Source organism: Chionomys nivalis, chromosome 4 (genome assembly GCF_950005125.1).
Source record: "Chionomys nivalis chromosome 4, mChiNiv1.1, whole genome shotgun sequence".
Classification (NCBI taxonomy): domain Eukaryota; kingdom Metazoa; phylum Chordata; class Mammalia; order Rodentia; family Cricetidae; genus Chionomys; species Chionomys nivalis.
The window spans coordinates 56725824-56742874 of NC_080089.1; the positions used below are offsets into that span (position 1 = coordinate 56725824).

The 17051-nt window shown below is 46.4% G+C and overlaps 1 protein-coding gene across 1 annotated transcript; it reads right to left on the minus strand.

Annotated features, from left to right (window-relative positions):
• Positions 1–8578: 8578 nt before the first annotated feature.
• Positions 8579–14307, minus strand: LOC130873517 (cytochrome P450 1A2). Its single transcript, XM_057768373.1, has 6 exons — positions 13480–14307; positions 12815–12932; positions 12157–12246; positions 11775–11898; positions 10506–10592; positions 8579–8873 (listed from the first exon to the last, which is right to left on the minus strand). Exons 1-6 carry the CDS (start codon positions 14305–14307, stop codon positions 8579–8581), a joined length of 1542 nt encoding a protein of 513 aa, XP_057624356.1.
• Positions 14308–17051: the final 2744 nt, after the last annotated feature.

The following is a 17051-nucleotide window of genomic DNA, read 5'->3' on the forward strand; positions in this document are numbered from 1 at the left end:
TCAAGGCTGTCTTCTTATCTCTACATACACATCTTGTGCACACAAAACCACCGGTGGCTCAGCCAGGAAGGTGGTCCTCAGAGGCACGAGAAGAGACGCCGCAGAAGGAGCTGAACAAGGAATAACTCCCCTCCCTCCTCCCCCTGCTTTCCATCCTCCTCATTATCCTCATTCTTTACTGTTGACTTAGTAAGATTTATTTATTTTATTTATGAGTATGAGTATTTTGCTTGCTTGTATGTCTATCGTGTGTATGTGTGGTACCTGTGGAGGCCAGGAGAGGGCATCAGATCCTCAGAAACTGGAGTACAAGTTGTGAGGCACTATGGGGGTGCTGAGGATAGGATTCTGGAAGAACAAGCCAAGGCTCTTAACCACCGAGCCATCTCTCCAGCCGCATATTCTCATTATTCATTGTGTTATTCTTGTTCTTCCTCTGTGGCTTTTTAACCCTTCTCCCCACTGGGTGTTTTCTTGGGTCTTGGGAAATGTTAATGCGTATGGGTTTTTCCTGGTTAGTGTGTTGGGGGTGGAGTGAGAGGGTATATGAACAGGGCTTGGAGGAGGGGAAGGTGCAGTTCAGAACGTCCCAGTCAGCAGTCAGAAGGGCCCCGAGGACTCTGGTCCTCCAGGTTCCTGGGGCTGATGATGGTTTGTGTGTCTAAGTTATGTAGTTAGTTGGTTCCAAGCTTTACCTTGAGATTCTCAATATCAAACTCAGGCCAACTTGAAACTTATTCTGTGACCCATCCTGGTTTCTAGCTTAGAAACCTGAGCCCTCCTGACTCAGCCTCTCAGGTGTTAGGATTTCAGGAGTGTATCACCACACCTGCCTGGACAAAGAATTTCTGTTTCAATTTGATCTGGAAAAAAAAAAAAACAGTCCAAGAAAAGATCCAGAGAAGGGTGGGGTTGGGCGCATGCTATGGCCACTATTAGTAGTTTCTCTAGAATTTTTGGGGCGGAAAGACTTGAGATTTCCCTCGAAGTTGTATTTGTAACACAAACCACTTTCCATGCGATTGCCTAGTTTGGGTGGGTTCTGCGGGTCAACCACTAAGGGAAACAGTTTTCCCAGATGACCACAAGGGGGCAGCGCAGATCACACTCTCAGTGCTACATCCCAGAACAGTGGAAGCTAAGGGCAAAGCTTGGCCAGAGAACGCAGGACCAGGCAAGAAAGGAGAATAATATACCAGCAGTTTAGTTGGGTGTTGAGGTGCACATCTTTAATCCTAGCACTTGGGAGGCAGAGACAAGCAGATCTCCATGAGTTCCAGGCCAGCCAGAGCTACATAGTGAGTCCCTGTCTTCGAAAACAAAAGGAAGGGGGCTGGAGAGATGACTCAGCGGTTAAGAGCAGTGACTGTTCTTCCGGAGGACCTGAGTTCAATTCCCAGCAACCACATGGTGGCTCACAACCATCTGTAATGAGATCTGGAGTCCTCTGGCCTGCAGGCATCCATGGAGGCAGAATGTTGTATACATAATAAATAAATAAAATCTTTTTTTTTTTTTTTTTTTTTTTTGGTTTTTCGAGACAGGGTTTCTCTGTAGCTTTCGAGCCTGTCCTGGAACTCCCTTTGTAGACCAGGCTGGCCTCGAACTCACAGAGATCCGCCTGCCTCTGCCTCCCTAGTGCTGGGATTAAAGGTGTGCGCCACCACTGCCCGGCAAATAAATAAAATCTTTAAAAAACAAAACAACAACAACAACAACAAAAGGAAAACGGCAGCTCAGGGAGAGTGAAGATGGAGGGCTTTCTTTTTGCCCATAGATCACGATCTTGATTCCATTTTCTTATTTATAGACAGGGTCTCACTATGTAGTCCATGGCTGACCTAGAATTCAGACTGCCAGAAAACCTCTGTCTCCTGAGCCGAGTGCTGGGACTGAAGCTGTGAGCCACCATGCCCGGATGAAGTCCCTCAACCTCCATGGGGAGACAGAGGCAGGATCCCACCTCAGGGCCTTTTCTACCAATTCGTTCATGCCTGGTGTACCATACTTCAGTGTTAACCCATCTGGTGGAGTGAGAACAGCCTGAGCTGATATCTGTCCAAGACAGACTACAACAGACTCCGTGCCCCTTACCAGCTGTCAATCAGGAGTGGCAAGTGAAGGAGTAAGGTTTTTATGTACAATTCTTCCTAGCTTGGCTCTGACCAGAGCGGAGACCTAGATCGCCTGGTTAAAGATTGACCAGGTGTGCGTGAGAAGCTCAGGCCAACTCCAGTTCACGTGTGGTCAGATTGGTCCATGATCATTAGATGACAATCAATAGATCGGTCCTGAAAGTTCACAGAAACCTGGGCCTTGCTGACCTTGGATTGGAGAAGTATGGTGATATCCGCCATTGCCTCTGAGGGCTTATACATGCCGCCATGGTACCCAGTGCATCAGTCCGTGCTCTCCAGAGGAACAGCAGTGCTGGAACGAATACATATCATGAGATACGGTTGGCTTAGACAATAAGGGCTAAGTAGACACCAGCAAGAAGTGCAGGTGGGGCCGGGTGTGGTGATGGAAGTACACACTGGGGAGGGAGAGGCAAGAGGATCTCTGAGTTTAAGGCCAGCATGGTCTACAGAGTGAGGCCCTGTCTCAAACCAACCAACCAGTCCCACAAAACCAAAACCCAAACAAACAAAAGAAGTGACGCCAACAGGAAAAACAGCGGCTTCTTTTGTTTTGTGGTGGGTGTTTTGGCTGCATGCACGTCAGTGCATCACACACTTGCTTAGTGCCCCAAGAAGCCAGAGGATCTCTTGGAACTGGAGTGACAGCCAGTTGTTAGCCATTGTGTGGGTGCTGGGCATAAAAAGAGCAGCCAGTGCTCTTAATCACGGAGTCATCTCTCTAGTACCGCCCCCACAGACCTCTACGTCAGCTGCCCTCCAACAGGTGCTGCCTATCCACTCTGGGGCCATGCAGAGATGTGTTTCTTAGTTGATTCCAGATCCAATCAAGTTACTCAAGATTGACCACCAATATGTGCCCCCTTGCACAACAGTGAATAAGACCCAACCACTTTCTGATTGGATTTGAAGCCTGCTTATAGCTCATAGCTGGCAACCTCCTAGGCTCTGATGGGATCACTGCTACTGTGGTTTTGCTGAATGGATGTGTTGTCAAACTGCCTTCTAAATGTTTTTATTTATGTCAATGGATTAGGGCTCTTCCCACTTTGAGAGAAGCTTCTTTTATAGTGGGCAGCAGTCAATGCTGAGACTTAGAACTGGTCAAAGGGCTAAGAATAAGTGACTGTTAAATGCTCAGCCCCAGATATATCATTTGATGTGAGGTTGTATACATGTAAGATTGATTCATCTGCATCAACCGTTTGAAGGCTTGGAGAAGAGGAGGTGGAGCATCTGTGAGAGCTGAGGCCGTGATAGGGTGCTGCTCACAGCAGCTCTAGTTACCTGACAAGACCAGGCCAGTCAATGCTCAGTCATAAACGGGAGAGGGGATCATGAGGCCCCATCCTTTTCTGATATTGACAGTCAATGGTTCCTGGAGGAGGCAGAGACATTTCCCCTAGTGGTGTAGTCACTTGCAAGTTTTCCAAGCTCCTGTAAAAAAAAACGTGTCACCCATGCTCATGGAAGAAACCCTAGTGCATGTATATATATATATATACACACACACACACACACACACACACACACAGAGAGAGAGAGAGAGAGAGAGAGAGAGAGAGAGAGAGAGAGAGAGAACAAAACAAACAACCCATGAAATCAGAAGGAAGACTGGCAGAGAAGAGGATGGGAATTAGTGGGAGTCAAAGGTGATGAGAGAGGGTAGTGGGGGAATATGCTCAAACACATAAAACACACCTATGACAATGTCATAATTAAAACCTGTTACTGTGTATGACTAATATGTGACACAAAAACATTAGCTACCATGTTGTAAGGAGCCACTTGTTGGTTCCCAGCTGCTCAGCCCTGAAATAATCAAACAGAAACCATATTATTTAAAACAGTGCTTGGCCCATTAACTCTAGCTTCCTATTGCTACATATTCTTACATATTAATTTAACGCATCTCCATTAATCTCTATAATGCCATGTAGCAGTGGCTTACTGGATAAAGTTCCAGTGTCTGTCTCTGGTGGGGCTACATGGCTTCTCCTCACTCTGCCTCCTCTCTTCTAGCATTCAGTTTAATTTTCCCCTCCTACCTCTGTTCTGCCCTGCTATAGGTCCAAAGCAGTTCTTTATTAACCAATGGTATTCACAGCATACAGAGGGGGCTCCCACATCACTATCATGCCCAGTGAGTCTTCCACTTGGCTAAGGCTCTAGAACATGGTCCATGCCCCTCAGACTGGAGCCATGCCTCTTCTCTCAACAAGGAGTGGAGAAGAAGGCTGCTGTTCCCTGCTCTCCAAGAGCTGGGCTTTCCTCCTCCTTAGTGGGCTGTCTCGGAGCAGGGGCTTTCCTGTGGAACTCTGTCCCCTTTTCCGTTTTGAAATATCTAGGACTGGGCTATGGCCTGATCAGTCTTGGAATCCTGGGGCATCAGTCTCTCACTTTAGAATGAGATTGCCCAGGGTTAGAGATGTGCCCTTCTGAGTCTAGGAGATGAGCTGGTCTCCTCCTGTCTGGAATTTTTTGAGGAGTCTGCCTTGGGTTTGAAGATAGGCAGGTCATGGATGGAACTCCAGAAAGGGGCTCCATTGTTCCAGAGTCTATCACAGGTTGGCCCTGCTTTCACCTCCTAAACATTATTATTACTTTTCTTTTCTTTTCTTTTCTTTTCTTTTCTTTTCTTTTCTTTTCTTTTCTTTTCTTTCTTTCTTTCTTTCTTTCTTTCTTTCTTTCTTTTTTTTTTTGGATTTTCGAGACAGGGTTTCTCCGTAGCTTTTTGGTTCCTCTCCTGGAACTAGCTCTTGTAGACCAGGCTGGCCTTGAACTCACAGAGATCTGCCTGCCTCTGCCTCCCGAGTGCTGGGATTAAAGGCGTGCGCCACCACCGCCCGGCTTACTTTTCTTTTAAGAAGATCTATCTTATCTTTAAAATGTGTGTAGTTGTGCGGGTGTGTGTCTGTGTCCGTGTGTGTATCTGTGTGTATGTGTGAGTGCTTACAGAGACCAAGGTGTCTTGTCCTCTGGACATGGAGTTACAGGCAGTTGTGAGCTCCTAATGTGCATGCTGGGAAAGGAAACTCTAGGGGAGCAGTACCTGCTCTAAACCGCTGAGTCATCTGTCTGGAACTTTGTATGGAGCTGGCCAAAGCTAAGCAGCATACTACATGAAGAGGGGAGGTTGTGGGCCAAGCACCCACCACAGTCTTTCCACTTCCTCTTCCGCAAGTCTCCAAACGGTCCATACAGACGTTCCATTCACGGATGAGCATTTCACAGTCACTTTGACCAGTTATTAGGAGCTCCAAAATTGTCTTTTTTAAATATATACTCCTAATATTTATTTCTTTCAAAGTCACAGACAACCATGATATGGCTCTCTAGGCTGTTAGTTCAAAGAGGACTAAGCTCTTTGGAAATAGGTCTGGCTTTTTCTTATTTCAGAGAATCATAACTTGTCAGACATATTTAGCTGGAACTTTCTGAGTCTTAAAGAGAGCAGAAATGAACTGGAGGAGCAGGAGTGCAGAAGGAACCCGACATAGTAGTGTGCGCCTTTAATCCCAGCCCTTGGGAGGTAGAGCAAGGCGAATCTCTGGGTTTGAGGCCAGCCTGGTCTACTGAGTAAGTTCTAGAACAGCAGTGCTACACAAAGAATCTCTGTCTGAGAAAACTAAAACAAACAACAAACAAAACAAAACAATGACCATCCCCTTTCTAGAATTCTTTCATAATCCTAAACAGAAATTATATTCCTTAAATACCAAGTCAAAAAAATAAAAAAACCAAAAAAACAGAACAAAACAAAAAAACAACCCAGCTCCTCATTCTGCATTCTCTGATCCTATGGAAACCTCTTGTTCTTATGCAGATTTATCCACGTTGGGCTGACCAGTGTTCCTTTCTGTGAGCTGACCACATGTGTGAGTCCTTTCTCATGGCTGTGTCCAAATGCCTCACAGGGATCCACTTAGGGAGGAAGACTTTACAGGGATTACAGTTTGAGGAGATACACTCTGTCATGGTAGGGAAGGTATGGAGGAGAAGGAGTGGTGTGGTCACATCATAGATAAATCTGTGTTTATCTTCATGGGGGACTACTGAATCATTCTTCACAGAGGCTGAAACAGAGTGTATTTCCACCAGCAACATATGAAGGTTATACTTTTTCCACATGCTCCCCAATACTTATCATGTTCCATTTAAAAAATTAGTGACATCCTACTTATCAACTTGACAGAAACTACAGTCACTTGGAAATAAGGAACCTCAACTGAGAAACTGTCTCCAATAGACTGGCCAGTGGGCATGTATATGGACATTTTCTTGATTAATGTTTGGTGTGGGAGGGTCCAGCCCACTGTGGGCAGTGCCACTCCCAGCCAAGTGGTCCTGTGTTGTGTGAGAAATTAACACCAAGCCAGGAAGCAGTGTTCCTCTATGGTCTCTGCTTGAATTCCTGCCTCAAGGTTCCTGTACCTTGAGTCCCTGCCTTGACTTCCCTTCATGATGAACTCAACTGTACGTTACAAGCTGTGCCATGGATATCTATTACATTTATTTATTTATTTATTGAAACAAGCTCTCACTATGTAGCTTTGGTTGGGCTTAAATGCATAAAGATCCTCCTGCCTCAGCCTTGTAATTGCTAAGATTAAAAACATATGTCATTACATCTAGCTAAATTTGATTTTGTGGGAGCAGGTTTTGCTCTGGTGCCCATGCTATGGTGAACTCCTGGACACAAATGACCCTCCTATCAGTCTCCCAGGTGACTGGGCTCACAGGTGTTTGCTACCCACCCCACCTTATTGTGATTTTCACTTCTGTTTTTCTAGTGACTTAATGTATTGAATGTCTTGTCTTATGTTCATTGGTCCATATATTTTTTAAAGATTTATTTATTTTTATGTGTATGGATGTTTGGCAGTATGTATATCTGTGTTTCATATGCATGCCGGGTACCTGTTGGGGTCAGAAGAGGACATCAGATCCCTTGGAAGTACAGATATAAACAGCTGTGGGTGACCATTTAGTTGCTGGTAATTGAACCAGGAGCCTCTGGAAGAGAAGTCAGGGCTCTTTAATCACTGAGCCATCTCCCTAGCCCAATTGTTTATATTTTTAAGAGAATCATTGGCTCAAGTCCCTTTTCCACTTTTGAACTGGCGTGTTTTTGAATTATAGAAGGTCTTTACATGTCCCTGACATAATGTATATTTTATAATCATCTTCCTTCCTGTAAGTCCCTTTTCCTCTTTTGTGTTTGTGTGTATGTGCACATGTATGTGGGGTGTGCAGTCCAACTCCTGCATGTGCATTCAGAGGCCAGAGAAGTGTGTCAGGGATCCTGCTCTGCCACTCTGAGCCATATGTCCTAAGACAGGATTATGTACTGGACCTGTGAGCTGGCTGTTTGGCTAGGCTGGCCAGTAAGTTCCTAGGACCTACCTGTCTCTGCCTCAAAGCTTTGGGGTTATAGGCAGGTATGGCCACATCCCAATGTTAAATATGAGTCCTTGGGGTTCACCCTTAGGTCCTCAGGCTTACACAGTGATCACTTTTGGTCACAGAATCATCTGGCCAGGTCCCTGTCTTCACTCTTCAGTCAACCCACATACATCTGGGGTTGTGATTCTGCCCTTACCATGAAAAGTCACAGCTTCTACTTTTTGAGGATAGGACATAGGGACGACATGTCCACCACAGGCTGGTTCCTTCCTCTCTGTCCCTTTTAAGTATTCAAAGACTGAAGTCCTAGAAGAAGAGAGGAAGAGAAAGCAGGAAAGAAAAGCCCACATTAACTATGAGGAAACAGAATGAGGGCTGCTTGGAGGCGCAGGCTCAAGCAACCGAGGTTTATTACCCTACAGACCACATGAGTGAACTTTGAAAGAACTGTGTTAAGTGAAAAGAGCCAGTCACAGACCACACATCCTGGGGTTTGTGTGAAATGGCGACGGTAGGCAAATCTACTTGTCAAAAGCTAGATTGGCATCTGGAGGGGCAAGGGAGACAGGTTGGGAGGAATAGCCATGAATCTTAATGGGTGTAGATATGGGGGTAATTGTGGCGTGCAACTCCGCCAGCAGAGAAGACTACCACAACAGGATTCTTCTTGGAACGTACTTTATTGGAGCGCAGTAGACTGAAGGCTCAGACCACACTGAGGCGATTGTGTGAGCAAGACGTGTAAGCAAGTGATAGGTGGGAATCAAACCACCCTTGGGCCAGAGGCGAGCGTGCGCAGAAGTTGTTTACTAACTAGAGACAATTAGCAAATGGCGGCAACGGGCTTAGTGCCAGACCCTGAGAACATGGCGGTGCCATGGTGCGCTACAGGTAATGACAGACAATATTCTGAAATTGATTAGAAGTGAATTAAATGGTGAAAGATTTGTACTCCAAAAAAGCTGTCATTTTAAAAGGAAGGAAAAAACAAAGGTGACGGCCTCATGGCTGCCTCTTCCCCGCCTCGGCCATCTTCACGTGGAAAAGCGTGGCCAGGCCTGAAGGTGTTTGCAGATCGGAGGCTTCATGGTCAGCCCGTAGGTTGGTGTCAGGTCCACCTTGAGGCCTGGTGGCACGCTGAACTCCAGCTGATGCAGCAGGATGGCTAAGAAGAGGAAGATTTCCCACTTGGCCGGGGTCTCTCCAATGCACCGACGCTTTCCCAGGCCAAAAATCATGACCTTTTCACTCAGAGTCTTGTTGATGGCTGTGCTGTCCTCAGTAAGAAACCGCTCTGGACGGAACTCAAAGGGGTCTTCCCACTGCTTTCTGCAAGAGGAACAGACAGGACCTGAGTAGGTGGGCTCTGGGAGGAAAGGGGAGCTATGTCCTCCCAGCTTCTGTGAGAATGTGGTGTTAGAAAAGACTGAGGGTAACAAGAGCCTGTGGGGAAGGAACCAGACTCAGTGTTTATCTCCTATGTGATGGTTCTTTTGTATTTGTTTGCTTTGAGACTTGTCTCCTGGGTCTAAAATTGGCCCTGAACTCCATAGATGACCCCAGGTCACCTTGTTTGAGATTCTGACCCTTCTGCATCTACCTCCAAGTGCTGGGATGAAGGCCTGGGCTTCCACACCTGGTGATGGGGATGGACCCAGGCCTTGGGCACGGTAGAGGGCACTCTACCCACAGAGCTGCACTTCCAATCATGGTAGTGCTTCTGAAAATAACATTCTCTCTAAAATGACCCACCATAAGTAGAGTAGATTTTGATTATTTTTAATTTTTAAATTATAATTTTATTTTTATTCTTCATATGCATGTGGAGGTCAGAGGACAACATGCAGGAGTCAGCTCTTCCCTTCTACCATGTGGGGCCTGGGGATTGAACTCGGGATGTGAGGTGTGGAGGAGCATGCCTTTACCTGCTGAACCATTCCCATGATGCAAGATTGTGGTTTGGTTTGTTGTGTTGGTTTTTCAAGACAGGGTCTGTCCTGGAACTCTTTCTATAGACCAGGCTGTCAGAGAATTCAGAGGTCAGCCTGCTTCTGCCTCCCAAGTGATGGGATTAAAGTGCGTTGGAACTTAACCAAATGACTGATAGTAGTTTTATTATTTCCTTTGTGTGTGTGTGTGTGTGTGTGTGTGTGTGTGTGGTTCTGGGAATTGATCTTAGGACCGTCCACATCACATACACTACCAGTGCTCTGATTCATTACTTGAAGAAAATAATGCTTTATCAAAAGGAAATTGAAAGAAGAAAAATATGTTTCTCTCCCTCATATTCCCTGTATGCCTGTAGCAAGGGGGAATCACTGGTTTGCTTGGCTTATGCTTCCTTTATGGACTAAAAACTGACAATACAAATATGAATGGGTTCTCATGTCAATATGTCCTGGTTTGGATGTATCCCCTATCTACAAATTAGAGAGGAATTTTCCAAGGAGGTCAATAGACCATTGCCATAATTCATATAATGTATCCTCATTACCCATCCAACTGGGACCTTAGGGCACAGGGAGACTTCCTAGTCAATCTCTCCTTCTTTCCTTCCTACCTACATTCCTTCCTTCCTTCTTTCCTTTCCTCCCTCCCTTCCTCCCTTCCTTCCCTCTCCCTCCCTCCCTCTCTCTTTCGTTCCTTCCTTTTTTCTTTTCTTGAGAGACATATGCAGCCTAGGCTAGCCTAAAACTCACCAAGAACTTCAGACTGGCCTTGAACTCATTCTAATCCTCCTGCCTCAGCCCCCAAGGAGACTGGATTACAGGCACTCACATCCACACCAGATACCTAGTTAAGTTCTTCTGTACACTGAGTTTGAGGAAGTGGCTCTATGTTTTGTCACTTGCGACAGGCTATGTAGCAGTGAGTGTTGGTCCTTATATAAGCAGTTCCCGAAGGGACAGACAACCTTCCTGATACTGAGCATTCACCTTCCCGTCAGGACTAAGTACTCACTCGTCATGGTTGACCTGCCACTGGTTTATGAAGATACAGCGCTCCTTAGGAATGTGGAAGCCATTCAATGAGGTGTCCCTCGTTGTGCTGAGGAGAGAAGGGAGCTCTGTCCAGCTCAGGGCTTGGAGAGGCTGTGGTGTGGCGTGTTCCTCCCTCCACTGCATCCCAGTGTCTGATTACCACAGTCTCCAAGCCCCATCCTGGGAGGTCATGTGAAGTGCAGGGAACATGGGGGTTATCCTTCCTTTTGCTGGGACCCTGTCCTACAACTTCAACACTTCTTCACTAGACTTTTCTTGTGCCCAGATGTTGGCAGAGGTTTCTGTCCCATTCTGACCCAATGTCATTCAGTCACCAAGAAACACACAGAGGCCTACATTAATTATAGACTGTTTGGCCTATTAGTTCAGGCTTCTTATTAACTAACTCTTACATCTTACATTAACTCGTAATTCTTGTCTGTGTTAGTTACATGGCTTGGTACCTTGATCAGTGAGACATTCTCATCTTGCTTACTCTGTGTCCGGGGGACATCTACAGATTTAGCCTTTTTTTCCCCCAGAATTCTCCTATTCTAGTTGCCCTGCCTATACTTACTATATGGCTACTGGCTAATCAGCAATTGATTAAATCAATACAAGTGACAAATCTTTACAGGGTACATGATCATTGATCCACAGTGGTCAGATGTGCACTGGGGCAGTCTCTGAAGACAAAAAAATCGGGGGTTGGGCCTTGCCCTTGAAAGTCTGCAGATTTTGTACCAGGAATAACTAGCCTATGGGGTGGGCAGAGGTGAATGTTCACTCTCACAGTCGGGGAACTTGGGCTGTAAATCTTACAAATCCTCGGAGGATGAAGTTCTACTTGGCCGATGGGCAAAAGAGGCTTCTAGATGGAAGAAGACTCATGTGTCAGGATTGACCTTTGGTAAGGGTAGAGTTTGGGAGCCAGATAAATGGATAGACACATTTCCAGGCAGAAGGTCCGGTTTAGGCAATGTTGACAGGTGATTGGATTACCCTTGTGAGGGACGGTGAGGAGGGCCTGGCTGGAGCAGAAGATTCCATAGGGAGCAAACACAAGTGGAGGTGAGTGAACACTGAGGCCATAAGCGACTGGACTGGTGGGGTAGACCAGAGATTGATGGGCTCAGATGTTGAATTTACCATGTTCAGGAATGAGATACAGCCTGAGTTGTTCCCAGAAATCAGGAACAGGGAGGGTGAACAGTATGACAACTTAGGGGTCACAGAACAGAGCCCTTACCTGTGGGGGATGGTGAAGGGGACAAAGGATGTGTATCGGTATATCTCCAGGATGAAGGCCTCCAGATAGGGCAGCTGAGGTCTGTCAGAAAGCCGTGGTTGCCGATCCCTGCCAATCACTGTATCTGCAAAGCACAGCAGAGCTCATGGGGTATTGTCTGCTCCACACATATGTGTCCCTGTTATACTAAGGTCACTCTATGTTGGCTATGTTTACTCACGTTTCTGAGACCCCACGGTCCACCCACGCCTTATGTGCACCAGTGGGGGATGCTATGTCCTAGGACTTACACATAGTACACACATGAACACGTATTTGTAGATCAGCAAGTGACCTGGAGGCTCACAGCTTCTCTGACTCGAGGGTCGAGAGCAACACATACCCAGCTCCTTGTGGATCTTCCTCTGCACAACGGGCTGTGTCACAAGGAGCAAAAGGCTCCAGGAGATGGCTGTTGTGACTGTTTCAAATCCTGGGCAGCAGGGAGTAGGGAGAAGGAGAAAGGACAACAGGGAGAAGGAAAAGAATTTAGATGAGCTTCGCCATAAATGGAATAAGACTTATCCTCTCGGACTCCCACCCCTGTGTATCCTGAGGGAAGGGCTGAGTCCTCAACAGAAACTTGAAGCCACGCATGGTGTCTTATACCTTGAATCCCAACACTAGGGAGTCTAAGGCAGGAGAATTGTCCCAAGTTTGAGACCAGCCTGGGTGGGATACAGAGATGAGACCTTGTCTCAGACAAAACAAGTAAGAAGCAACCAAATAAAGGAAAGAAGAACCTATTCCTGGTTTCATAGTCAGCTGTTGGAATTATAAACCTGGACTCCAGGTTGTAGAACCCTTTTACTTTCCAGATAGGGAAACCAAGGGTCCAAAACAATAGGGACTTGGTGGATTTCTCCCAGGAGTTAACGGCACATCATGAGGTCACACTTGTCTGTCCTGTGTCACCTGCCATGTGGTTGGTGAGTTAGTGGATAGGGTGGGTATGGGTAAATAGCCACCGATGGAGAAAGGGGCAGGGGCATGGCTCCTACCAGCTCCAAAGAGGTCATTGACAATGTTGACAATCTTCTCATAAGGGATTTGGACACCGCTGTCTTTGGAATTCTCAGTGTGCTTGAACAGGGCCCCTGTGATGTCCTGGATATTGTTCTAGGGGACACAAATTTAGAGGAACTTTAGCAGTTTGAGAGCCAAAGGCCAGACCATGCCCCATCCTATTTGAGATGTCCTCAGTGCCTAGGATCTGCATTGCCTTCCGTGCACTGGGCTGGGACTCAGAGTTTTGAACTGGCATCAGCCCTAAATAGAGCATAGTCTTTTCATGTGCCACTGACCCTTCTTCCCATAACCACAGAGGTCGAGATTCAGAGAAAGAAGAAATATGTGTGAACTCAAGGAACTTAGCACCTGTTGAGTTTCATGTTCCCACAGAACAATAGCCTTTAGATGAACAACACCCCATATTCAAAGCTCTGCCAAGGCCCCATTCACCTGCCTTTGTTTTCTGGGGTTTGGAGAAGCCCCCTGGGAGAACAGTAGGGAACAGGGCGTGACTGCAGGTCACTGGTCTCTGAGTGGTCCTTAGCTTTCTTAGGTCTTGCCAGCACATGGCAGTCCGAATACCGTGGACTAGGATGTGAGGGGATGTTCTCTGGGCCTGTGAGTGATGGGTTTACTATCTGCCTCCCAGTCTCACCTTGTGGAAGTCTTGATAGTGCTCCTGGACGGTCTTCTGTAGGAACAGCACAAATTTATCATTGTAGTTCTTAAACTTCTTGAGGCCTGGGTTGGGCAGGTAGCGCAGGATGGGGAAGAAGTCCACAGCATTCCCTGATGAGACATTCTCCACAAAGTCGTTGCTGCTCTTCAAAAGGCTCAGCATCTCTTCGCTCTTCTGGGGGAAGTTCTTCCCAAAGCACATGGCTCCAATGACATTAGCCACTGATTCCACCACTAAGTTGACAGGTTCGAAGTGCCCAACTTCTTCCATCTGCTTCTGGAACTTGCTGACTAGATGGTTAGCCTCCTTGCTCACATGCTCCTCTAAGTAGCAAGAGGATGATGAGTTTGGGTCTGAGGCTATGGAGAAACTCTTCAGAGCATCCATGGCTAGGCGGCGGCGGGCAACCCACACTGGTCCAGTGTCTGGGTTAAAGGTCAAGCTCTGGCCATCAGTGATAAATGTGAAACTGTAGAGGTCTGGTCGGCCCTTGAAGTCATCTCCCTGCTTCACCAGGGCTTGCCGGATGGTGTCCAGGCCACTCAGCACCACCACAGGGGTGGAGCCAATGCGGATCTGCAGCACGTCCCCATACTGCTTGCTCAGCTTGGTCAGTGACATATGTGGGTTCTTCCCCAGGGTCAGCATATGCCCAATGATGGGCCATCCCCAGGGTCCAGGCGGACTCTTCAGACCTTTGGGGACCCGGGTTCTTAAAGCTTTGACCACACAAAATACTATACAGAAGATGGCAGTGGCCAGTAGTAGCTCTGGGGTCAAGGAGATGTTCTGGAACAATGCCATCTGTACCAGCTGCAGGGGAAATGGAAGGGTGGGGAGGTTTAGCACGGATTCTGAGCCTCCCTTTATTCCTTCACTCTCTCATTCAGTCAGGATACTTTCTGTTTGGCTTTCAGCCACACACCAGGACAGTGAAGATATACCTGTCATGTGTCCTGTTCCCTCAGGAATTTGCCCTAACCTCATCGCAGAATTCAAGGGCTGCCAAAGAGCCTTACAAGCCTTATGTTTCCCAACTTTAGTGTCTGAATTTCCACCCCAGGCTCTCCTGTCTATGTCTTCTCCCATTTTCATTTCTGAGACTGGAGTGGATACAAATGACCATTCCAAAACAATGAAGCTAAAGACATCTCCTCACTAGCCCCAATTACAGAGTGTTTGCTGGGCTTTCTACCAAAGGGTCTAACGCAGTGTGGCCTCCCTGTCAAAGCCCTCTACACACCCATGGATCAGAAGATGTCCCCTTGCCCAAGCAACAGAAGGTCAATCTCCCTGGAATCATAGCAATGACCTGTGGTATTCCCCTTCCTTGATGGTACTCTATCAATACCACTGGGTTATCTTCCCCCGAAATGAGTCTTCATGAACCTTCATGATTGGAGGTTGCAGTAGGCTAAAGCCAGGTCTAAGGCTCCCCAATGCCAGGCAGGTGTTCTCTTCTTATCTACTCACTCCAAACAGCTGTTTTTAGAGACAGCCTATTTGAAACTGCGTAATTAAAGGGAGGAAGTCAGTGAGATGGTTCAGTGGTTCAAAGCTCTTCCTGCCAAGCATGACAACCTGAGTTTGATCCCTGGAATTCACATGGTGGACAAAGAAAACTGACATCTGAGTGCTGTCCTCTGAGCTCTAGCATTCAGACACACTAACAAACTGACAGATACACATAAACACACACACACACACAGAGAGAGAGAGAGAGAGAGAGAGAGAGAGAGAGAGAGAGAGAGAGAGAGAGAGATCTCCTTTAGTCCCTACAGGGTCCTCATTTCTCCATCTCTAATAGCATATTTAGGATATAGAAGCTGATGTCATGATCAGAAAAGGCACTCAGACATACCTAAATGGTAGGAGCTGGAGATCACAGAGTTATATGAGTAAGTTCAGGACTTCTCGGTTCAGATGATTCGGCCTTTTATTACACCACTCTCTCCAGCCTGGCCCAACTGTCCAGGTCACTTGATATCAAAGCTGGATACTGTGCAAAGTTGGAAGGATCAATTCTTGGCTTTGGGTCAAGATCCCTCGTCTCCACATTCTAGTCAAGTCACAGGAATAGTTCTTTGGGTCAGAAGATGTTCTGATTTGGTGGCGATAAGTATCCATGGCATTTTAGGGTTCAGGGTGTAAGGATTAAGTCTGTGTACAGTATATACTCTTTTGCACTGTACCATAAATAAAGGGACAATCTAGACCCCAGGCCAGGCCAACCAGGCGCAGCTCATGCTCCCTGTGAAGGCAGAGAGGGAGTTGCATTATTCTACTGACTTTTCTCCATTGACAAACCACCTAACGAAAGTCAGTTAAGGAAGGGAAGGTTGCTTTGACTCACAAGTTTGGGAGTCACAGCAGCAGGAACACGAGTCAGTGGGTCACATGGCATCTGGAGCAAGGAGCAGAGAGATGAATGCTGCTGCTAGCTAGTCTCTCTCTCTCTCTCTCTCTCTCTCTCTCTCTCTCTCTCTCTCTCTCTCTCTCTCTCTCTGTCTCTCTAACCAGGGACTAAAGTCTAGAAATGATGTAGTTCATGGTGTGGTACAAGTCAGAATGTGTCTCTGTGTGCAGTTGAACTTTCTGGAAAGGTATGCCCTTGGGGAATCTTCTGGGTGACTCTAAATCCCTTTAGGATGACACTGGAGATTAACCTTCACCGGTATGTTCTAGTTACCTCAACATGCTCACCAATGTGTGTGTGTGTGTGTGTGTGTAATTGAATCTACATCCACAAACATATTTCATGAGGACTCCAGCACTTAAATGTGCTTTGACTCCTCCCCCATCTTTTTTTTTCTTTAGAAATTTGTATTTTTGCGCACGCCTTTAATCCCAGCACTCGGGAGGCAGAGGCAGGCGGATCTCTGTGAGTTCGAGACCAGCCTGGTCTACAAGAGCTAGTTCCAGGACAGGCTCCAAAACCACAGAGAAACCCTGTCTCGAAACACCAAAAAAAAAAAAAAAAAAAAAGAAATTTGTATTTTTAAAGAGAGACTCTCTCTACACCCTCCTTCCAGTTTACGGTGGTAAGGAATTAAAAGTCATTGAAGAAAATTCATGGCATGAATTGCTGCTTATAGCAACCGGATTGGGCTCATAGTCAACATCATCAGGCAGGGAGGCAGGGGAAACAACAACAAACCAGACAAGTTCCAGGACCAAGAGGCAAAAGAAAAAAAAACAAATAAATGCAATGTATCAACTGGATTAGAGTCTATATTTAACAAAGAACAATTTTTAAAGTCACAGAAGACACTTTTGGAAAGATAATTCAGGATTCATGGATATGGCCTGGAGAATAAGCTACATTCTTGAATGAATACTAATTTTCTCTGATGTGACATACAATCATGCTTACATCATATCTTAGTTACTGCCGTAGTTCTGTGAGAGACACCATGACCAAGGCAACCCTTAGAATATAAAGCCTTTAATTGGGGGCTTGATTGCAATTTTATAGGATCAGTCCATGATCATCATGGCAGGAAGCAGACAGACAAGGCGCTGGAGCAGTAGCTGAGGGGAGCTTTACG

Coding starts and splice junctions, on each gene's coding strand:
- LOC130873517 (XM_057768373.1), bottom strand. CDS start 14,307: ATGGCATTGTTCCAGAACATCTCCTTGACCCCAGAGCTACTACTGGCC. Junction 11,899..12,156: donor GAAGATCCACAAGGAGCTGG/GTATGTGTTGCT, acceptor TGTGCTTTGCAG/ATACAGTGATTGGCAGGGAT. Junction 8,874..10,505: donor TGGCAGGTCAACCATGACGA/GTGAGTACTTAG, acceptor TTCCTCTTGCAG/AAAGCAGTGGGAAGACCCCT.